Here is a 24,636-nt window from a genome sequence, read left to right on the forward strand (position 1 = left end):
CATGACTGGGATTACGGCTTGAGGACATTTTAAAATGAACTACTTAACAATACTTGCAGTCTGTCCATGGATACAAGTTACAACCAGTGCATATAGGCCTGCGCTCACCATTAATAATCGAGATTCATATTATTATTATTATTTGTACTTTAAATGTTCTATTTATAAGAGGATTTTTCTTCTTCTTCTTCTTCTTTGACGTTTTATGGCGGTTGGCAAACCAGCTTTTGGTGCATATTCCGCCACCTACTGGGATGGAGTGTGGAGCATTGATGTAGAGGGAAAACTACATAAAAATAATAATAATAATAATAATAATAATAATGACTGGTTAAGAGCAGAATGCCCAATTCTGAGATGTGATATTATACTGTCTTCCCTTCTGTTCCCAAAACTTCTCCTCTCGCTCCCAACTATTCTCTGAATATTATATAGATGTCGTCCTTTATTCTCACTGTCCCATTTTTTAAATTTTTTTTTTTGCCACATATCCTTTACAGCTCCTTTAATTAGCCCTTTTATTTCCAATTTACTCATTGGAACAATCAACTCTATGTCTGAGTGTTTTAATGCTTGTTTTGCTATTTGATCCACCACTTCATTTCCTTCTACCCCTATATGAGCGGGTACCCATACAAATGAGATAACTGTTCTTGTTTGATGTATTCTGAACAAACTTTGTAAAATATCTGATAAAATGTCTTGCCTAGTTGATGATTTTCCACTCTTTAGACTTAATAATGCTGCAAAAGAGTCCGAACATATGACCACTTCAGGTATTTTGATCACTTCCACCCACTGAAGAGCCAGTAATATTGCAAGCATTTCTGTTGTATAGACTGATATATGATTAGATGTTCTTTTTGCTGTTTTGTTCCTAAATCTTGGTATATACACTGCTGATGCTGTATGTCCTGTTTCAGGATCTTTAGATCCATCTGTATATAGCTGAATTACTGATACATATTTCAGATCCAAATATTTATGTACTATTGTTTCTTTAGGTTCTTGTCTGTTTTTATCATTTATACTCACTAGAAGTTGAAAGTCAACTACAGGCATTGGGAATAGCCATGGGGGTGTTGCTGGCAATACTACAGTAGGACAAACAGCACAGTTATTTATTCCAGTTTGATGAGCCTCTTCATTTGCTTTCCATCCAAAGCTATTCAGATTTATATATTCATGTTCCCAGCAATTTTCTAATACTTTTTTAACTGGATGTACTTCTGAATGCCCTTTCACAGCTGCCCAATATACCAATTTCAGTTTTAACCTGCGAAACTCCAGGATTTTTCTCATCGGTCGAATACAGTATTGGATCAGTCAAATAGGCGGTGTTATCCCTTTCTATCAATGACGGCGCGTTGCTCCACCAGAGCTCCACCCTCTCCGCCAGAGTCTCCGCCCCATCCCGTCCGCATTCTGCAAGAGGCACGGGAAAACAAGGACAGACCAACAGGAGAAAATATAGGAGGGATTTGTTATGTACATGTCATTATTGCACGTATAATCCAATGTGTTTAGATGTTAAATGAGCTATATGTGAACATATATCTATTTTTTTCAATTATTTAAAATAAGGGTGCATTTGTGGTAATGAAGCTAACAAATGAACCAACCAAAATGAATTCCCCCCTTCGCGAAGTGCACCATGAACTCTACCGTCCTGCTGCCATGTTGGATTGAACGGTTGTTATTGCTTTAGGAGTTAGGAATGAAAGTTTATATCATGCAGTCTGCTCAAAGTGGACGTGTTTAACAATAAATAATTCACGGGAGTTAACGGTTCGCTTCCGCACCGCTCGCGCATTGGGAACAAAACACTACCTCAGGTCTACTTGTGTGCGGAATTCCTTACGGGATGAGCCGCGCGCAGGCCATGTTGATCTCTGATTGCACACATTTCACATAGAATAATCTGAGACGAGACAAACGCTTCATTTCATCCGCCTGCCCTCCGGTCAACATGAGCGGCCACCCGCCCCAGAGGAGGGTGGCAAATGTCGGCTCTCTGCTTCTGACCCCGCAGGAAAACGACTGTCTCTTCAACTACCTGGGCAGGAAATGCATCGTAAGTTGTGTTTACTCTCACGGCCCCATCTGTAGTTCTTAAAACGCAAGTACAAATGCAAATAATGCAGCTTTGAAAATAACCCGTGATGTGGTGCAAATGAAAGGATTGGCGTTGGCTTTAACTTCTGGCATGGACAGTTGTCTTTTAACGCATTAACAATGTCCATAAGGGACTGTCAAGGGACTGAGACGCCCGTGTTTGAGGTGTGAAAAGAGATGCAATATGGGATATTATAGCTCTTCATGCTGTTTCAATGATTGTGAGATGGTAGTTGCACATTGCATGGGACATTCTTCAGTAATAGGCTGTCTATTTGACTATCGCAGTGGACTGTGTCTCAAAACATAGTGATCTGCCTACTTAGACAGCATTTTGGGGAATCATAAGCGCGTTCTGAGTCAGTTATAGTGTACACGTGCGTATGCTGTCTAGGTAGGCAGCTCACTAGATTTTGAGGCTGTCTAAAATGTGTCCTGCAGACTTCGCCGATTTATAACAGTGAGCATTTGATTTGTAAAAGTTCATCCAGGTGAAAGATAATATCTATCTATCTATCTATCTATCTATCTTCTTTAGAGGAGGTCAGTATGTAAAATTTAGGAAAGCAACAAACTGTCAATATTACCAATGATATTCTTGTCTGTTTGTCCCCCTTATGTTGAAATGAGATCTACACCCCCAGTTTATATTATATCCATTATCCTTTATCGTTAGAGGCAAACAGTTTTACAAGACCTAACTTTTCCAAGTTAACATAATTTTCTGTCTCATCAAGGACTCGTAGGTGTGTTTAAAGTGAGACTATTTCACAAACAAGAAAGTATTTTTCCCCCAAATGACTGTTGCAGCACTTACAGGTGAGATGTCACATGAATGATTTATTTCTCCATAACCAAATCCTTCGAGCCTTTCATATCAACCATTGACTTTTACTAGAGTTAGGTCATACCAACGAGATGCACAGGGTAATTTGATGATTTTATTGCTTTTAATATGATTGGATTGCTCAATTAAATGGTGTTCTTGTTAAATTGAGTGTGAATATAAGTTAAAATGGTGCTAAAACCAGAGATTGAAGACTATTACTGGTTAAGGAAAGTTTATCAGAAGCTTGCTGTTATTAAAGGGATAGTTCACCCAAAAATGAAAATCCCATCCCAGATATGTATGATTTTCTTTCTTTTGCAGAACACAAACAAAGATTTCTAGAAGAATATCTCAGCTCTGTAGGTCCATACAATGCAAGTGAATGGTGACCAGAACTTGAAGCTACATTAAGGACATAAAAGGCATCATAAAACTAATCCATACGACTCCAGTGGTTAAATCTATATCTTCTGAAGTGATATGATAGGTGTGGGTGAGAAATAAATCAATATTGTCATGTTTTACAGTAAATATTCACATTTGACCAGCCTCAACCAGTAGGAGGCGATAGGCATGCAGAATGCAAATCGCCAAAAAAACTAAAGAATGTGAAAGTGGAGATTTACAGTAAAAAAGGACTTAAATATTGATCTGTTTCTTACCCACACATATCGCTTCAGAAGACATGGATTTAACCACTGGAGTCTTATGGATTACTTTTATGCTGACTTTGTGATTTTTGGAGATTGAAAGTTCTTCACACCATTTGCTTGCATTGTATGGACCAACAGAGCTGAGATATTCTTCAAAACATCTTTGTGTTCTGCAGAAGAAAGTAAGTCATACACATCTGGGATGGCATGAGGGTGAGTAAATAATGAGAGAATTTTCCAAAAATGAGAATTCTGTCACTATTTACTCACCCTTGTGTTGTTCCAAACATTTGACTTTCTTCCGTGGAACACAAAAGGAGTTTGGCATGATGATAGCCTCAGTCACCATTCACTTTCATTGGAAAAAAGATACAATGAACGAGAATGGTGATTAAGGCTTACATTCTGCCTTTTATTTTGGGTGGACTATTCTTTTGAAAGGAAAAAAAAATCTTTGCATACCCTGTCTGAGAGTATACTTACATGTAGCTAAGCAAGCTTGGCATCAGGTATGTCCAAAATAGCTTTTCTTTTCCTTATTTTGTACTGTGAAATGCAGCTGTCTGCGTCTGATTCACAAGTATGGCATGCTTTCCCTTGAGATCTACTTAAGTTGCTTGTACATGACCAGGTTGAAGAGAAGATTGTCTGTTCGGGAGCACCGTCATCCCAGGAATGGCAGCCAAGAGGCCAGGCCGTAAAGTGGGTTTTCACAGGGAATTACTAAATATGAGACGCATTGTTTAGGGCCAAGATCCAGCAGTCATGGGTTCATTCATCAGTGTGTGTTCCAAACCAACACCAAAAACTGAGGGCAGAGTGTGGATGGAGTCCAAATCGCACAATAAAGAGAGAGTGGGAGAGAGAGATGGAGAGAAGGAGTAAGATGAAGAGGGGGGAGTTGTGCATGATCAGCAGTCTATGAGGACAGGAAGTGAACTGATCTGCCTTCTTTCCATGGAGCTTTAATGAATAGGGCTGCTGAGCCATTGCTTATCTAGAATCGGGTTTCTATGCAGACTAGGGCTGGCCGATATGTAAAAAATATATTAGCGATAATTACCTTAAAAAATATTGCGATATCCGATTATATCGTCAACCCCTGAGACAATTAGGCCTACCTGAGACAATGTCGCTCCTAGATAGAGCGTTTTGTCTGGGTTCTCTCAACTGCAAGTTATTCAAAACATTTGATAAAGAGCCATTTTTACAATGGAAAGTGTTTTTAATGATAAAACAATAGATATTCTGTTCAAAATTATCTGGGCACTTTCTGGTTGTCAGATTTAGTGGAACATGTCCATAGATAATGTGATAAACTGCACCTGTACTCTGCTAGCCTAGGACATCTGTGTGAACTTGATGGGGACTGACTTCATACATCCACTATATGTGACCTTGGGACCTGTTGGTTAAAAGTTACTGCAAAAATGGCTCACAAAAGTTAGTTCTGAGAAAAGCTCTAGCATCATTTGTATGCAGATGCCAATTGGTTTGAAGTTTTGTTTTCTAATGCAATGATATTTAGACATTAAGTGTGGCTTAAGCCAGTGCCACACTAGCAGACTCCAAACAATTCGATTTTTGCAGAGGGTGTCACACATGCAGACTGTTTTGCTGAGATCTCTGCCTCTTCAGTGGGAGGTTTGACACACTTGCCAATACATTATGGTGCAGCGGTGACAAACATACCAACTCACCCCAACACTCTCTGTCTGATTCCTTGTAACGTGGAGCTCACTGAAATAACAACAGGAGTACCACGTGAGGATAAACGATTGCAATAGAGTGATTTAGGGCATTTTTAGACCTGTACCTTGCTTGATTTGTTCCGAAAGAGGGGTGAAAATAGTTACAATGTTCCATTTTCTTCATTGATCAGTTTGCTTTCCCAAGGTTATACTTCAAAATGGAGCAAAACTGTCAAATTTCCATTGTGGTGGTTTTTATCTGTCATTAGCTTTTGCATTTTTTCTGCATTGGAAAGTAACTGTTCTCATGGACACAGAGCTCTCTCTTCCTCTTGTGCCAGCACACTTGCACACACACATACACCGAAAGGGTGAAGCCACATTTTTATCTGTCAAAAAGTTGCTAACACCATCCTATTTGTGTCTGTTCTGCCACTATCGAAAAGAGAGAAGTGATCGTGGAGATCGACCTATATCTAAAATAGCTGGCAAAACGCTATAGTATATCCATGTTTTGATGATGAATTATGGTGACGAGCTGACCTACAGATTTCTTCTCCATCCAGGTGGTCTTGGACCGATTGTTTTGGTGCAGATCCGAGTGCGATTGCCGTGTTCATATATTCCTATTCGAACCGAACCAAAAGAAGAAACGCACCAGGTTCCAAAACAAATGCTCCAAAGAGCAAGGTGTGTAAACCCCCTTGGAAAGTGATTTATGGAGTAACTTTACCTTTTGAAAGTGTGTGATTGTGAATTTATTCCCTCGTGGCTTGCCGTAGAACACGTATGTCCATATGCAGCTTTTTTCTCTCTCTCTCTCTCCCCTTTTTCTTCCCAATTTGGAATTCCCAATGTGCTTTAAGTCCTCGTGGTGGTGTAGTGATTCGCCTCAATCTGGGTGGCGGAGGACAAATCTCAGTTGCCTCCGCGTCTGAGATCGTTAATCCGCGCATCTTATCGCATGGCTTGTTGAGCGCGTTACCGTGGAGACATAGCGTGCGTGGAGGCTTCACGCTATTCTCCGCGGTATCCACGCACAACTCGCCACGTGCCCCACCAAGAGCGAGAACCATATTATAGTGACCACGAGGAGGTTACCCCATGTGACTCTACCCTCCTTAGCAACCGGGCCAATTTGGTTGCTTAGGAGACCTGGCTGGAGTCACTCAGCACACCCTGGATTCGAACACGCGACTTAAAGCTGCAGTCCATGTGCAGCTTTAAGTGAATAAAGAAATTAATTTCAATAAAAACCAACTGTTGTGGCTCTGCTTTCTGATGTCATTTTAGTGTAGGAAAAAAAACCACAGGAAAAATGCTTGGTGACAGAATCACTTTGGATTGCAATCAGTGTTTGTACAGATCAGCTTGACATATTGTCAGTTCTTCAGTAAAAGAAGCTCATTGGCCACTTGACAAGAAGACAAGAGCCCAAGGTTTCTGTCATGTTTGATCCTTTTTTCCCCCCATTTTTGGAACCATTAACTTAGCCGGGAGTCCTCTAAGTCAAGTGATTAACGACCTCCTGCTGAGAGACGCTATTGCGCACTTTGTCTACCTTCGCCTGGTCTGCTATTGTTAATGAAGCTCACACCTGAAAAATCGGGTAGTTTGGCACTGGCTTAAAGTGTCTAAACATTTTTGGGGACCACTGTATATCATATGGAAATTGTGCTTACTCTTGAATTCGATGAACTTTGGATGCATATTGCAGATGACTTCCTGTGGATATTTCTATGTATTCTTGAGTTTGCCGATGTCCTTGAATCACTTTGCTCACCATGACAGGATGAGTACTCATTTTCAGATGCTGAGTATTCACATTCTGAGCACGAGGAAGCAGTTTTTCATAACATGAAATGAAGGAAAGTTTTGTTTCATTGATACTGCTGTAACTGATGTGGCTGATTTTAATGAATGGACTAGTTATGGACTGCCTTTTGGTTGTATATTACATTTATTTATATATATATATATATATATATATATATATAGCTGCATATAATGTATGTGCTTGGGGTAATTTCTGATGGATACTGAAGCATGAAAAAGTATGTATGCTTTTCCAACAATACATGTGAAAAAAACAACACATTTAAAAAAATTATTGCTTCATTTATATTGATCAGAGACTTTTAAAGAGCACCTATTATGGTTTTTAAACATGCCTAATTTTGTTGTAAAGGTCTCATACAACAGATTTACATGCCTCCAAGGTCAAAAAACACTTTAATTTGCTCATAAAATAAATTGCAGCATTACCTTTTTTTCCCAGTGTCAAAAATGACTCGTTCAGTGATCCGTTCTAAAGGATTCATTCTAAACTCCTTTCAGAGAGCCTACTCTGCTCTGATTGGTCAGATGTCCCAGTCTGTTGTGATTGGTCTACCGCTTAGTGTAGTGTTTGAGGGCGGGTCAAAGCTGTTCGCGAGCAGCCAATGAAGACCAGAGACTGTTTTTTTTTTTTACCAAATTACATAGGTTAGTACAGTAATTAAGTCTGGAATTACTAATGACTCGTTTCAGGAGTTCAGAATCGGTTCTTTATTTGGGGGTCAATAACTCCATTTGTCGTGCACTTTGATTTTTGAAACTTTGCAGACCTTTTTACATTCACAAACAGCTATATAACATACTACATGAAAGGTAATATTTGAAAAACCATAATAGGTGCTCTTTAAATATGTTAAGTTTGATTTTGACAAGTTTTGTTGAATGATCTGCATTTGATATGGGTTATATCTAAAGAGTAAACAGGAGAAGAGTAAGCAGTTGTGTTTTTTGGACTTCCATAAGTTCTCAGCATTAGCCTGTGTGTGTTGCTTGTCCATGGAAAATATTTCATCTTCTCTGAAATCTTGGCTGTCCTCCTTACGACAGTATTGCCAAGATGCTGTCCTATTTTTCCCTTTGGTAACCTACATCCTTCAAAAATAAAAAGGGTGTTCACAATGCTACTTAAACTCATATGCATGGAATGCAGACACACTGAGAGTAAGAGACCCTGTAGAGAGAGAGAATAAAATGCCCCATCGAGTGTGACTGAGTTCTTGGCTGCAGTTTAAATTACAGCAGCATTTGATATGTACAGTGGGAAGTGTATGCCAAAGAACATCTTGCAGTATTTATCACAGTCATCCATGTGATTATCTAATCAGCCAATCGTGTGGCTGCAGTGCATAAAATCATGCAGATACAGGTCAGGAGCTTCAGTTAATGTTCACATCAACCATCAGAATGGGGAAAAAATGTGATCTCAGTGATTTGGACTGTGGCATGAAGGGCTGGTTTGAGTATTTCTGTATCTGCTGATCTCCTGGGATTTTCACACACAACAGTCTCTAGAGTTTACTCCGAATGGTGCCAAAAACAAAAAACATCCAGTGAGCGGCAGTTCTGAGGATGGAAATGCCTTGTTGATGAGAGAGGTCAACAGAGAATTGCCAGACTGGTTAGAACTAACAAAGTCTACGGTAACTCAGATACCCGCTCTGTACAATTGTGGTGAGAAGAATATTATCTAAGAATGCTATTCTAAGATGCGGGTTGGTGCTGTTTTGGCGGCATGAGGGAGACCTACACAATATTAGGCAGGTGGTTTTAATGTTGTGGCTGATCGGTGTACACAGAACCTTACAGCACAATCCAAAATTGGAGTTATATTTTGTCAAATAAATTGCTGCATAACAGAGCATCACAGATGTTTGATACTGCTTAAGTATAATACAATTATTAAAAATGTATTAGTAGTAGTAGTATTACAGTAGATATTACATAACTTTACAGTAGTGATATATTTCTGTCATATTTTTTCCCTATAAATGTAACTAATTTTGACTATTTTATTTTGAAGTGTTTCTGTGTTGTTTTGACCAAGGTGCTCTGATGTTCTGACGGCAGATTCCCACTCTGGAAAAGCCGATCGCTACGTGACTCAAAGCCTATTGTTTTTTGTGTCACCGTTTGCATACCATAGGTTTCCAGCAAAAGTATGTTTATTAATGTAGTTGTCATGGAGTTCAGAAAATATCCTTAATTTAATACAGCTTTTAAAAATGAAATCTTTAAATCTATTTATATACTTGTCTTTAGTAATTTGTTTGAATACTAGGGATGGGCATTTTGGTCATTTTGTCTACTCGAGTACTCCGACTAATTACTCGAGTACTCATCGAGTACTCGAGGGGCAATTACATGTTCATAACTGTATATATAATAACATGTCTGACAGATGTCTTTGGCTGCTGCATTGTGTCTTGTTGTTCCAGTGTATCGTCTATTCATTATTATAGGCTGTTATAAAATAGTATGTTACAAAAGATTGCATAATCAAAATATAATGCATCATATTTTGTCATTATGTGAAGATTCGCTGCCCAACTCTGAAAGAATATGCACAACGCGCGTCTGTCTGTTATTCCTTCAGGTTACCGTAGTAATCTTAGTTAGTGCGCACCAATTTTTTTAGTGAATGTCTGAACCGTCTGCAGATGCTGCATTGTGTTCCATTTAACTGTACTCTGTCTAGCTGTTTGAAACACTCGCCTGCTGTACACTGCCACACGTGCCTGGTGTGTGTGTGTGTGTGTGTGTCCCCAAATGTTCGCTCTTGTGAGGAAAGCCGTGATGCTCTGTATTGTTGTTGCTGTGATTCATGAAGCGTCCCATTCATCTCAGAGTCTGAATTTCCACCTTTCCCAGTTATCCATTAACGAGTCAAAGTTCTTACATTAAATGATAATAAAATGTATTTAGCAAACATTTTGCAGAGACAGGTGTTCAAAACATGGTTAATTATACTCTCTTTGTTTTGATTATTGCAATGATAGCATTGCAGCGTCGTATCAGTTTGTTTGCCATGAGAAGTCTCTGATAATCAATGTACACCTCAAAGTCACAACGTAATTAATCCCAAAATAAAAATAAGCTCCTTTGACATGTTTGTGTTTAGTTGTCAGGTAATTGTCACTGGATTTTGAATTGAGTGAGAAGTCACATCATGCGTGATCACTATCGATCATCGTTTTCATGATCGGTCATTGCTGTCATGTCCGAGTACCTGAGTCCTCGAGTACTCGTGCCCATCCCTATTGAATACTTTGATGCAGCAAATGTTAACTATATCTGAAAATAATCGATTTACATAAAAAAAAAAAAAAATGGTCCTTTCCATTAGAATACTCAGAAGAATCATAAAGTGACTGTATTTCTTAATGAAGTTCTAATTTGTCTCTTTGCAGACATTGTGCTCAGCGGTGGTCCAGGTGTATGGAGCAGACAGGGGCTCATCTTGGGCGAAGAGGTGCTGCGGTGTGGCGTGTTTGGTGAAAGACAACCCTCAGAGGTCCTATTTTATCCGTGTGTTTGATATCAAGGTGAGCTCTCTGAGCCAATGGACCAGTATGTTTAAATTAAACATTGACACTTTTGTCTATGCCCAAATTCTGCACTTGTGCAAATTAATTGTAAAAAAAAATAATTTCGCTCATTTTTACAGGATGGGAAAGCAAAGTTTGAGCAGGAGCTCTACAATAATTTCACGATCAATAGTTCGAGATCATACTTCATTACCTTTGCAGGAGATGTAAGCTCTTTTCCTTCGTATTTCACTATTGACCAAAGTTGAAAGCCAACAGAGGCTTTCTGTAGATATATTCCATAGAAAATTTGTTTTGGTAATTAATGGCTTGTCATTCTTGTAATACTGCTTTTTGATCAGCTGTAAGGATATAAAAATGCTTTATTTGTTATTCGATGTGTTGGTTTGGTTAAAAGGTGTGTTTTGCTCTTTAGTCATGTCAGATTGGTCTCAACTTCGCCAGTGAAGAGGAAGCCAAACGATTTCGGAGTGCACTCAATGAGCTACTCAACAGACGACAAAGGAAATCCGGTAAATGTGCCGTTATTTCCCAAATTTTATCCTTTCCCACACTCTCCCTCTGTCTTTTCCCTTTATTAAATCACTTTCTTTTAACACTCTCAGCTAAAATGCTTTACATTTAAAGGGATAGTTCACCCAAAAAATAACAATTCTGTCATTATTTACTAACCCTCATGTTGTTTCAATCCCATAAGGTTTAGGCAGAATAATAGCCTTAATTTCATTGTATGGGGAAAAAAAAGAGCAGCATGAACATTCTTCAAAAAAACCAGTACCATACGGGTTTGGATTTACATGAGTGACAGTTTCATTTTTGGGTGAACAATTCCTTTAGAAGCAAGTAAAGAGAGGATTTTTTTGTCATAAACCTGTTTCTGGTTCCACATTTAAATTTCTTTTTTATTTCAACCTGTCTTTCCTCTTCTTCTCAGTCTGTAGTTGTAATCAGTCGTAGCGAGTGTGCTGAAATTGTCTCTGTAGGGTGTGTCGTAAAACCTTCATAGTGGGCCTTTTCTCCTCTTGCCCCTCTTGTAAACGCAGCAGTCTCTCTCTTTGCTTCCTGGCTGGGTTCCAGTACTTCCTGCTCTGTTTTGCATGGTGGGCTTTGATGTTTATGCTTCTCTCCAGGCTGACTAGTTTTTAAAGAGGCCCCGGTGCCTTATACGTCCCTTGTGCCTGTCTAGTCTGCCCTCTCCTTACATTTTAGTGTGTAGAATGAAGACTAAACATGTCTATTAGCTTAAAATTATAGTTTACTCAAAATGAAAATTGTCATCATTTACTCACCATCATGTTGTTCCAAACCTTTATGACTTTCTTCTGTGGAACAAGAAAAGAGCTGTTAGGCCGAATGTAAGCCTCATTCACTTTCATTGCAGCTTTTTTCTATACAGTGAAAGTGAATGGTGCCTGAGATTGTCATTCTGCCTTATGCTGATTCTCAAAGAAAAAAGAATGTAAGAATAAAACCGTTAATTTGATTTGTGGGTCTTAGGACTTGAAAAAGTGTGCAGGAGTTCAGGGCATAGTGCACCTCTATTTACTGTCTTTTTTCTGTAACCTTTCCAAAACTAACACCATAAAACCTTCTCCCCTCTCCTTTGGGTGGCTTCCTGCTAGCTCTCTTCCTCTCTGTTGCTGACCTCACTAGTCATTTAAATTGGCCTCCACATTTTAACAATGTTAATTTTGTTTTTGCAGAGAAAAGGCGTGACCCACCAAATGGTATGTCTGCTGGTACTTACATTCACTCATGAATTTACTCCTAATGTTGTCAATGCTGATCATTTTCTGTTTTTGTTTATTTTTTTATTTATTTATAAAGAATTTTGCAGAAATTAACTTCATACACATATAAATAATGTGTCTTCCATGGAAAAATGTATTCTTGTGTGAGCGTTGTCAAACCGTGAGGGCATGTGAATGTGTTAGCGTTGTACCTGACCTAGTTGAGAGCAGTGTTGAAGCCGTCAATGGAAGCCTGGGGTTAATCTGTTTGATGGGAGGCCATATGTATGCCACATGGATCATTCCATACGACCGCACTGCTGCGGCACACACACTTTCAATCATATCAAAGAGACGGGGTTTCCTCCGTTTAAAGATTTTCTTATGGCCACATATCGGGGTTCTGGGTTTCGGATTGACATCATTTAGGAACCGTTCATACTAGTAGTTAAGAGGTAGACGATATATCGGTTTTACCGATTAATCGATGCCAATAGTTGCATTTTGGAACTAGCGGTTATCGGCAACTATCGGCATCCGATTTAACCGATTGTTCCAAAATGCTGTCGGCACTGATTAATCCGTTAAAACCTGATATTAATAGTAATATAGTAATAATATAATTATAGATAATAGTTTTATTATCATTATTATTATTATTATTTATCCATGTTACTTTTTGGCCAACACTGGATGATACTGCAGTTAGAATGGTTTGGTTCTACAGTATAACAACAACAACTGACACCTCGTGAGGATTTGCTGTATCTAAATCTTATAAAAGATTCTAAAATATTCATCTGTGTTTTTATCCTCACTTCAATGTATATTTTGATATTTTGATTAATCAATCTATTGTAGCATATAGAAATGTGCTCCATCAGCACATACATTGTGCTCCAACCTTTCTTGTTGCGTGTGTGTGTGTGTGTGTGTATGTGTGTATATATATATATATATATATATATATTAATATGCTATAGAAAGCTTGATTTGGTAAGTAAATACAGTACATATAAAGAATTGTAATGGAGCCAAGTTTCTGTCATTTCAAAATAAGAGTCCCAGGTGTAATTCAGACTTGTTTATATTTAAGGGTCCACGTTATGCACCAAATCTTAATTTTTTTCTGGTCATTATTGGGGTTTTGGTTGTACAATAAACTGTATTTGGGATTTTATTCATTTTGTACTCTTGTAGCCTCAATGCCTGTGCCCGTCATAGTAAGGGAAAAACTTTGAAAAAAAACTTTGTAACATTCTATAAATCGATTTTAAAAACTATCAGCTGATTAATCGGTTTTCAGACTTTTCCACCACCTTTGTTATCATAACGGCAAAATCCACTATCGGTCGACCTCTACTAGCAGTTACTAAGTTATATTCAGTTTGCCCTTTGACAATAGCTCTCTGGAGCAGCACAAGTGTGACACCAATTAAAGACCTAATAATGGCTCCTTTTCTACAAAAATGGCATCAATACTTTCGTCCAATTGCATTGTTATATGCATATAAAGGACACTATGCCTTAAGAGTAATAGTGATCGTTTTGTAGAGAATACACAGTATTAAACTTTAGTGAAAGTTTTTATTACAGCATTAGTAGACTTGTCGATATAATTTCCAGACTAAAAAGATATTTATTATCTTTGACATTCAGACCCATTACTAGAATACAAATCTGACAAGTCAACACATTTGCCCTAGATTAGCTACAGCAGCTCTGGAGGCCAGTTACTTTTATTTTTCCTTTTTTCTTTTCTGCAGTCTGTTCACATTACAAATTCACTTTCATAATTTATAGTTGTGGTTAGAATCATATACTGTGCCACTGCTTAACAATACTATGAATAGTGAAGTCATTCATAACAGATTTACACGATGTGTCTCGCTTATTTCAGCTGAAAAGAAAAAATAATAATGCTCTCCACCTGCTGATAAAAGCAAACGTAATCTTTCCTCAGCACACTTCCTTCTGCACTTCCTCGTTGCATAAATAGATTGGCAGTCAATATATCTGACTGAGCATGCCAAGTACGGTCGTTTTAATATGGTGATATAAAGGTATTTGCTGTATCAATAATTCACTGGAATGCTCCAATGAATGCTTGTTCACTCTTAAAATCAATGTTCTTTAAAGGTTCTTTGCAGCACTTTTCAGCTGAAAGAACCAGTTTTTGCTGCATAGTGTCTTGATGTTACATAATTGGTTCTTCAGATCAGCATATTGGTCCCTGGGTTCTTTATAACATCACATAAGTTTTCTCTACAGATGCTGGATAAAAAGTACTTTGAAGAACTTAAAAAGGTTCTCCTATGGCATCAGGCTGCAAAGTCCTTTTTGGTCCCAATTGGAACCTTTTATTTTTTTTTTAAGTGTGTATCATGACTGAAGACAGCAAAACATCTGTCAAGTGAAACACTCACACTTGTTTATAAGATATAATGTGTGGTCTTTCCTGCAGTTGCAGACTTGTAATGCTTACAGCAAATTTCAGAGATTAACCAGGATTAGCGGTGACTTCAGTTATTTATGTAATATTCTGTTCTGCGTTCGTACATTTTCAGGATTTCACTAGTGTGATTGGTTTGGTGGGTAGCCAGCTCATCAAAAAATAAATGTTCCCAATTGGTTTAAAGATCATCTCAGGGGACGACACAGGCATTTGAGTCAAACTCGTCTCGCTGGTTTGAGGCTACCAGGCTTGCTAGGTGACCTATCACGCAGGGTGGAATTGGGTAGCTTTCCTGTAGCTTCACGGTTCGATGCAGGGCCACAATGATGATGTTCTGCACGACCTTCCTGTCGGCCCCATCTGAGGAGTTTTTAGAGAGCGTATCGAAGCCAGATGGTAGCCTGGTGCCCCTGCCATGTCTAGTGTTGTCCGGGGATGAACTGAATGCTTCTTTACCTCGACCTTGTCTTTGTACGCTGTTGAAATGTAGCGACAGACCCTTCCTCTCGGCAGAAGATGTTCTCTCAGGTGCTCTGGGTGACGTTTTGAGGGATGGTAAAGGTCAGAGGAATTTCAAGGCTCTCGGTCGAGGTAGGTATCTGAGGAGGTCTCAGGTTATGAATGTATTTTGCAGGTTTTCATAGTGGGTGATGTGGCCTCTATCCTTTTTTGCTTTATAGCTATTGAGTAAAGTAAAAAAAAAAAAAAAAAAAAAGGTATATTTTGACATTTTTGGTGAAAACTTGGGGGAAAAAAGTATGTTTTAAATGAAACTTTTTTTGAAAAAAGTTGTGTACGTTCACGTTTATTCAAGATGCAAGGAAAGTATTTTAATAGCTCTTAATGGTAAAATAAAATTTTTGAAGTCACTTTTTTTGTAGAAAAGCTCAATATGTTTTAAAAAGTATGAGACACAGAGATTCCATTTCTTCAAACTTGAAACATGTTTTATACTAGATTTTTTAAGAGATTTCTCCTTTTTATCACCTCGGAAACCTTAGTTGTCAATGAGCTATAAGCTATTTTTTGTCAGTAACTTTTGGACGTAATGGAACAAAGAATTGGATAAATAGTGCCGTGTTTTTTTATTCAGTGAAATCGTAGTTAACTTGTCTGACTGTTTTGGGGCTGTTTTGCTGTTGTTTTCTTGACCATGGATTCTAGCAAATTCATTAATGGCTCTGTGTTCCAGTTGAACTCCATGGTAAAATTGAGAGTGACTACTAATTAATGCTTGTAAGTTTTGGAAAAAAGTCTTTTTTTTTTGTTTTTTTTTTTTTTGACACAAATCTTCTTGTTCCTACAACGGTCCTTGCTGCGAATGCTGCTTTTTATCCCATGAGGAGAATCATTATGACATCATGTCTGTCATGATTCACAAATTATTTTGCTTGTTGTGGTGATGTCACTGCCAATATCTGTTTAACGGGGTCATGTTAATATAAACAAAATGAATCATAATTAATGTAGTTGAAATGTTCATTTAGTTGGGGAAACATTGTGAACTTACGAGTTTTAACAATTCACTTTGAGAAGGTAAACAGCCTTTGCTAAAAATGTATGAACTTATTGTACCAGTCAAAAGTTTGGACACAACTGCTCATTCCTTAGCAATATAAATGTGGAAAATAGTCATAATGAAGTCTTAAAACTATGCAATAACTCAAATGGGAGTGTGGGAATTATGTAGTGACAAAAAAATGTCAAAAAACTATCTTATATTATTGCTTATTTAAAGGAGCCACCCTTTTTCTGGATTACAGCTCTGCAAACTCTGGACATTCTCTCAAATGAATTGAGATTCATTGTGGACAGTATTGAAAGAGTTGCTGTGTATTCTGGCCACTTTTTGGATGCTTTTCTTTCACTATCTGGTCCAAGTCATCCATTAAAAAAAAAGCACAGTTTTTATTTGTCAACAAAATCTATTTCAAGCATTTAAGCACAAGTCTTTAGATCAAAATGTTTCTAAGATCATGAGAAACATGCATTTGTCAAATGTGTCAATTTTTGACTAAATGTGGAGGTCCAGGTATCCAACCGTGTCTTATAGAATGAACGTTACTATAACTACATTTTTGCAAACTGACTTTTGCTTGCTGAATCCTACATTTAGTCACAGTTTCCTGGTGAAATTAACACTAGAGGTGCTACGACAACTGTGCATTTTATTCACTTTCACACAAATTACGACTATAATGGCTGATTTATTTTGCGCACTATTACTCGCACTCTGTTATGAGATGAAAACACTTTTACTATAACGCGTAATTTGAAAAACAATACATTTTAAAGCTTGTATTACAGACTCGCCTACATTTACACATTCCCAGGTGATTCGCTTACGTGGTAGCTCACCTGATAGAAAATGAAAGTGTCATAGAAGTGACACGAAATGATGTGATTGTTTCAGAAAATGTGCTTTTCATTTCACATTTTGTTTTTGGACACTATCGGTTAGGTTTAGGTGTTGGTTTAGGGTAAGGATGTCTGTTTTGTTCATCTTTCGTATGATTTTAGATCGCTATTGGTAAGGGTTAGGTTAAAGTTTTAGGTAAGGGAGGTACATTTTACTCATTAAAACCTCCATTTAAAGTTCACCTTAAAAACCTCATCTAATTACGACAGCATTACACTCGCTTTTGGCGCCCCCCCGCTGGACATTTCTCTGGGAAACTGCAGTGAAACGTATAATAAGGCACGTCATTTCATTTTGCATAAATGTTGCCATGGTCACGTAATCTTCAAGAGATCAGGCTGCAGTTACAGTATCTGTAATGGTGTATATCATAATGCCAAACAACAAGCATTATCTGAAGATTGACTGAATGGGACGTCAAACATAATTGTCAAGAATATGTGTGATTCAATCATGTGGATTGTGAAGAACACCAACTTTGTGTGACGCCCCCTCAGTGTTCAGTGCTTATGCATGGAGAGAATTAGCTGTTTTTGTCAACACAAGCTCTCAGAGCTCGACCAGCGAGGACTTCTGTCCTCCTCACATGGAAATGTATAACCGGTTCGGGATTGTCAGACTGTAGCTAATGACTGTTGTCATGTGCCCAGGACCTGCTCTCCCGATGGCGACGGTGGACATAAAAAATCCGGAGATAAACAACATGCGCTTCCACAACAATTCCCACATGAATAATATGGTGCACAGTGGCCTTAACAAGAAAGAAAAGAAGGTGAAGAGCAAGAGGAAGAAGCTCACAAAGGCTGATATTGGGACACCAAGCAACTTTCAGTGAGTCTTTGAGTCTTAACAATTTCAGTCAGCAAAAGGACATCCTGTGTTTGCAGGAAGTGATATCAGAATTGCATATTATAATAGGGTTGAGTATCGATACAGATTTCCCTATTTGATTCAGTTCTGATTTATAAGTGCTTCATTCAATGTGATTTTAATTCTGATTAATTTGGTTTAGGGCTGTTAATTTAATGCATTTATTTAGTGTGATTGTACCGTATAAAAAAACAACTCGTTACAAAAATATTCGCAATTTATCATGCCTCCTGGCACGCACGTAAATTGCGTAAAGTATTTTCCTACCATCGGAGCAATTCAAGCGTTAAGTAATTTAGTGTTTTTACGAGCCGCACCAGCAGGGGGCTGTCAGCGCACGTTAGCAGAATGAAAGCTGCTCACACAAACGAGTTCTTGACAGATCGACAATGCACAACAAAATGCAAGAATTTCAAGACTCTTTTCAAAGTTTCGATTACTTTTAGCTTGACACCGTGTTTTTAAAAAGGCAACGGTTATGACGCTGAATAGTGAAAACCAGTGAGATGCTCACAGCATTCATCTGACGCGTATGTACATAGACCAACAATTAAAAATAACACAACGCAAGAACGGGACAGATTGACAAACTCAATTGCAAAATGGATTGCTGTTGACTTTAGTCTTATGGTCAATGATCTGGGAATAAAACAAACAATATGTTGACTTGTGCTATTATGTCATCTGTCACAATAATGCAATATATTTCTATCTGAATAATCATATTTGATCATTATTTGAATTAATTTGTAATATAATTTATATTTAATTATACTTATTTGGAGGCCTTTCTCAGCAAATATGAATATGTGCCTTTAATTGCAAATATTTTGATTAATCTGCATGCCAAAATTAATTTTGTAAAAAATTTATGATAGCCCTACTTTAAACTAAAAGTGAAAGATCAATATCAGGATTTTAAGAATTGATGTTGGGATTGATCAAATGAAAATTGCAAATTATTAGAAAATCTGTATTTTAGCATGTAATGCATATAGTTTGGTAGAGCCTTTTTTTTTTTTTTTTTTTTTTTTTTAGTCCTCATGTTGCACGTCATGTTATAGTTTGTGCTTCTGTATTGGCACTGACCTGAGCTCTCTCGTGTTTAATGCAATGTTTTACAGGCACATCGGACATGTAGGCTGGGATCCGAACACAGGTTTCGATGTGAGTACACAATGACTCGCTGTCACCCCAACAAAACACTCTCTCTGTCTCATACAGGCTCTCACATGCATAATGCAGAATCTCTCATAGGAAAACAATGCTGACCTGTGTAGACATGGCATGATGAAATGCCTCAATAGCCTTGTGTTCATGCAAGCTGACGCATCTGATGTTTGAAAATGCAGCCTCTCGCCCACGACACAATCCACATTCTGAGTTTGTACACAGTATTGCAGTATACATTCATTCACAATTTGTATAATATTGATTTATGGCAAACCATTTTTTATGGAACTACTGCAGGTCCTGCCAACTATGTAATTGTGGGTAAAATAAAATATGTTCATTGTATTTTTTTTTTATTCATTGTATTTTTTTTTTTTATTTAAAGTTTGATGGTGTTACTCTTTAAGTCTCTGGAAAAATATGCAAATGCTGTCAAGAAGCCCTTGCATTTCAAGTGTTGCATTGTGCATGCCGGTGGAATGTCCTGCATGACATAATGGCTGGTTTTACTTAAACCCTCTGTGTTTACCATTAGCAGTTTCACCACAAGGTGGCAGGATTGCACTGGATTTGATAAAAGCATGGCGTTTAGCTGGGAAAATGGTTTATTACAGTGCTTGCAAGGCAGCACTGTAATATTTGCATTCTGAATTGCGATTGATCTTTCTTAAATCTGTTGGCATACTGAACTGGGATTGGTCTTTTCATTCTTGCTTACTGTTAATCTCTTTTTCTCACTCTCTTTCTCTCTCTTTCTCCCTCTTTCTATATTTAGTGGTGCTTGCTAAGGCAAGCATTACTATTGCTCTTACTTAAGGTAAGGGAATTAAGCAAACCCTTAACCCCAAGTATTACACTTCGGAATTTAGTTCGTAACTCGCACTTTTTGAGTTCCAAACATGAAAGATACCTGAAATCATGTGGCTTATTGATGAGAGTTGTGCTGTTTCTTTTGTAAGCGATCAGACGATTTTTGCAAACCATAAAACAAGCGAAAAAACCCTATTGACTTGCTTTGAAAGAGGGATCTGAGCCATATTTAGGAACCTTAATATCATAGAGAATTGGGCCAGCAAGCAACCAACCAGAACTCCCTAGCAACCATGTAGCAACACAGTAAAAACTACTCTGAACACCTTAGCAGCACTGTAGATACTAGACTGAAAATAGACTAGAGTGTCTTTTGCACAAATTCGCACTGTTCTATTGTCGCCTTGCAAGCACTATTATTTTCTTGAGAAAAATGAGAATCTTGATCAATGCACAGTTCCCTTGAATTTCAAAATGTTAATATTAGTTCAATGTGCAACGATGATGATTGTGAAAATGTGTTTTAATACTTGGTCTTACTTGTTATTGCAGTTAAATAACTTGGACCCAGAGCTAAAGAACCTTTTTGACATGTGTGGCATCTCAGAGGCCCAGCTGAAAGACAAGGAGACGTCTAAGGTCATCTATGACTTCATTGAGAAGAAGGGAGGTGTAGAGGCAGTGAAGAATGAGTTGAGGAGACAAGGTGAGACAGATCACTGTCAGATACTCACTGCACTGAACACCTGCGATTTTGTGGCCTCACATATTTATATCTCTGGGGTCTGTGCACCAACCATAATCGGTCAAAACAGTTGTTTGGCCTGTTGCAGGCCTTTATCAAGAATTTATTTTTCCCACGGTCATAGTAACACTTCATCCTAATTAGGCACAACATGACATGAAACATAATGCTCCACAGAAAATCTGTCAAACTTGTATTAAAAACATGTAATGGTTATTGCAAAAATAATGATCATTTCCAAATGGGTTTCACAAACATTCCAAATGCTTTTCTTCTCTACTCCCCAAATATATACCATTGAAGAAGTTCACATGTAGGACCACTTAAAAAAAAAAAATGAATGTTTTTCAAGTGTAGATGCAAAAATAACCACAAAAAAAGACCTTTTATTCAGCTTAATTTCTTTATCTACTACATCATTAGGATATCTCCAAGGTAACATTGAAGGGTTAATAAGCAGTGGCAAAACTTGCTTATAAATGAGGGAATGCAATGTTGCAGGAATTTGAAGTGTAATATTTTTCACCCCAAGAAGCAGCAAACAGAAGCATATTCTTATACTGTATATATTCAGTGTATGCTTTCATGTTCTATATTCTGTTAAAGCAAGAAATAATGTATTAGAAACACAGAACTTTAACAGAGGCTTTTACAAAAAAAGTTGGCTGCAGCTATGACATTACTATATTTGATCTGTCTATGTGGTTTGTCTTCAGATCCTCCCAGGTGGTGTGGTAGGTAGAACATGTGTGTTTCTGAGTGCACCTAGGCTCAGATTTGCATGAATAAGAGGTCTGAGTCTTTGCAAGCTGGTGTGGGTTGTTTTGATTGTTTATTTGATTAACACTTTAGATGACATGTCCAAGGTGTGAGAGTGCCTGTTGAATTTAATGTGACTTTATATGAGTCTAGTGAGTTATGCATGAGCATATTAGTAGACTTGAATTGAAAATATTAATGATTGTAACACATTTTGAGTAAAGGCCTGCCTCCTCTTCTTTGTGATTCTTTATGAGGCATTTATTTATTTACTTTTTGAAGTGTGAGATAACGTTTATAATGCTAATGTTGAGGTGGTTTTGTGGTGCAAAAAAAAAGGTTTAACCTGGTGGTGAAGTCTTACTCCAGCTATTTTCAAGTCAACATGAAATCAATTTACTTCAAATATACATATTCCTGGTCTTATTGTGCATGATTAATCTCTGCACATTTTCAGCTGACATCACCTAGACTGCGTGGGTGGGAAAAATTATCGTTCATGATAGTTCTCCCAGAAATGAAAATTCTCTCATCATTTACTCACCCTCATGCAATCCCAGATGTGTGACTTTATTTCTTCTGCAGAACACAAATGAAGATTTTTAGAAGAATATTACAGCTCTGTTGGTCCTCATAATGCAAGTAAATGTTGACCAGAACTTCAAAAAGCACATAAAGGAAACACAAAAGTAATCCATAAGACTCCAGTGGGTAAATCATGTCTTCTGAAGCAATATGATAGGTGTGGGTGAGAAACATATTAATATTTAAGTCACTTTTTTACTATAAATCTTCACCTTTGACCAGCCCCGACCAGTAGGTGGCTGAATGTGAAATTGAAAGTCATTTCCACACCAAAATGTGGAAGTGAAAGTGTAGATTTTCAGTAAAAAACTACTTTAATATGAATACATTTCTCACCCACAGCTATCATATCACTTCAGAAAATATTAATTAAAACACTTGGTCACTTGGATTACTTTCATGCTGCCTTTATGTCCCTTTTTGACCTTCAAAGGTCTGGTCACCATTCACTTGTATTGTGTGGACCAAAAGAGCTGAGATATTCTTCTAAAAATCTTTGTTTGTGTTCTGCAGAAGAAAGAAAATCATACACATCTGGGATTGCATGAGGGTGAATAAATGATGAGAAAAATGAACTCTCTCTTTAACCAATAGACAAACAGTTGTTTAGGCATTGTTTTAGGCTACTGATATTTGCCATCAAGGTTTATCCTGGATTTAAAATGTTTTGGTGGCTGACAAAGCGAAAGTTTGAGCCACAGAAGCCAAGTTAATGGTGTTCATTTCGCTCTCTACTCTTAAAATGCTTCTCATTTAAAACTTGCATTGCATGATGCATTTGAAGCTTGTTTCCACTGCAGCACTACTTGCACAAGTGCTCTGCTCTGCACCATCCTGTCTGGAGCACTCATATGCACAGGCGTATACAAGGCTTCCCTCGATATAAATGTTCCAGGGATAGTAGAGCGAAGAGCAGATCACTCTCACAAGTCAACCATACTTCCCTAGATCAGGGGTATTCAATTAAAGTTCCAAGAGGTCCGGTCTCTACATTTCCTTCCCAGCAAATGTCCGGATAATACATAGCTTACATGGTGTCAGTAGTCATGGCTATGAAATTATATAATATACAGTACTGTGCAAAGGTTTTAGGCATTTGTGAAAACTGTTGCATTGTGTGGATGTCTTAAAAAAAATAATGCCATACATAGTTTTCATTTATCACTTAATGTCATACAAGGTGCAGAAACATCAAACAAGCTAAATCAATATTTGGTGTGGCCACCTTTGCTTTCAAAACAGCACCAATTCTCCTAGGTACACCTGGACACAGTTTTTCTGTGTTGTTGGCAGATAGGATGTTCCAAGCATCTTGGAGACTTTGCCACATTTCTTCTATCTATTTAGGCTGTCTACATTTCTTCCATCTCTTCATGTAATCCCAGACTAACTCGATGTTCTGTTGGGGTCATGCCATCTGTTGCAGGGTTCCCTGTTCTTCTTTTCTGCTCTTTATTACTTATATTTGCAAAAGTAATGTTTGGGAGTCTAACATTTATATTTCCTATTGACACACTAAAGCTGAAGATATAAATAACCATCTGAAGACAAATGCTTTTGTGAAACATCTTATGTGCATAAGACTTTTGCATAGTACTGTATATTTTTTAATAGTCTTTATAACTTGCCACATTGGCAGCAATAGTAGCCTACTTTGTAAAGAAATAAAAAATAAATCCTAAACAGTCAAAATAGTCTCTTCAAAACTGGGCAGAGATGAGGACATTGGAGGCCCAGAGACAGCAAAAGTAGTAGAGTCTGAGAGATATTTTCTACACTCTTACATCCAGAATATATAGTATGTGTATGGGATATAGGAGGCCTTTTGAAGGATAAAACTACTGTATGGGGGGTTCAGAGGTGTACCCTGAGAGAAAATGTATAAAAATGTAAAAGTCTGAATTGACCATTTTTATATTTTCCATAAAGTGAGAATCTACTAACAAACAAACAATTTACATAACAACAGTGAAGCATTAAAATACTGTTTGCTTAAAGTATAAATAGGCTTTCCTTGCCATCCATGCCATAATGACATCTCTGGTTCATTTTCACACTATTAGAACAAAAATCATTTTTTTTATTATAAAAAAGGCTCCTAAAATGCAGATTAATGAAGCTAAATTTAGACAGAAAAAAACGTCCTGACACAGAGGTGGCTTAGCTGAAACATCAGATTAACATTTCAGACAGATGAAGATAGTTTCACTTTGCTTAATTTTTTTTCTACAGTGTGTTTAAGTGAAAGATGGCAGTATCTGTAGCAGGCTACTATTGTTAAAATAACCGCGCCTGCTACTACATACAGTAAATCAGGCTTTATGCGGCGCCTCATGTCTATAGCGGGGAGAGAGGCAATGCGTGGAGAGCAGGAATAATTGCGTAGTGCTGGACGCGCTTTATTCCCACTCTAGAGAGTGC

The 24,636-nt window shown here is 37.7% G+C and overlaps 2 protein-coding genes across 3 annotated transcripts in view; one reads left to right on the plus strand and one right to left on the minus strand.

The window, feature by feature from the left end:
* LOC127437749 (uncharacterized) lies at positions 1–1,742 on the minus strand. The gene is made up of 2 exons (XM_051692889.1): positions 1,623–1,742; positions 1–1,425 (listed from the first exon to the last, which is right to left on the minus strand). Exon 2 carries the CDS (start codon positions 1,300–1,302, stop codon positions 247–249), a length of 1,056 nt encoding a protein of 351 aa, XP_051548849.1. The 5' UTR covers positions 1,303–1,425; positions 1,623–1,742; the 3' UTR covers positions 1–246.
* wasla (WASP like actin nucleation promoting factor a) overlaps positions 1,669–24,636 on the plus strand; it is a 27,154-nt gene continuing 4,186 nt past the window's right edge. Inside the window, exons 1-8 of one of the 2 annotated variants that reach the window (XM_051692881.1) lie at positions 1,670–2,074; positions 10,532–10,666; positions 10,789–10,875; positions 11,085–11,181; positions 12,373–12,396; positions 17,924–18,104; positions 19,268–19,310; positions 20,679–20,832. In XM_051692881.1, the coding sequence (XP_051548841.1) occupies positions 1,970–2,074; positions 10,532–10,666; positions 10,789–10,875; positions 11,085–11,181; positions 12,373–12,396; positions 17,924–18,104; positions 19,268–19,310; positions 20,679–20,832 (826 nt within the window). In that variant the 5' untranslated portion in view covers positions 1,670–1,969. Of the gene's footprint in view, positions 2,075–10,531; positions 10,667–10,788; positions 10,876–11,084; positions 11,182–12,372; positions 12,397–17,923; positions 18,105–19,267; positions 19,311–20,678; positions 20,833–24,636 lie in introns of both variants that reach the window. The other variant, XM_051692882.1, reaches the window with a different exon arrangement.

The sequence above is a fragment of the Myxocyprinus asiaticus genome, chromosome 48 (genome assembly GCF_019703515.2).
Source record: "Myxocyprinus asiaticus isolate MX2 ecotype Aquarium Trade chromosome 48, UBuf_Myxa_2, whole genome shotgun sequence".
Classification (NCBI taxonomy): domain Eukaryota; kingdom Metazoa; phylum Chordata; class Actinopteri; order Cypriniformes; family Catostomidae; genus Myxocyprinus; species Myxocyprinus asiaticus.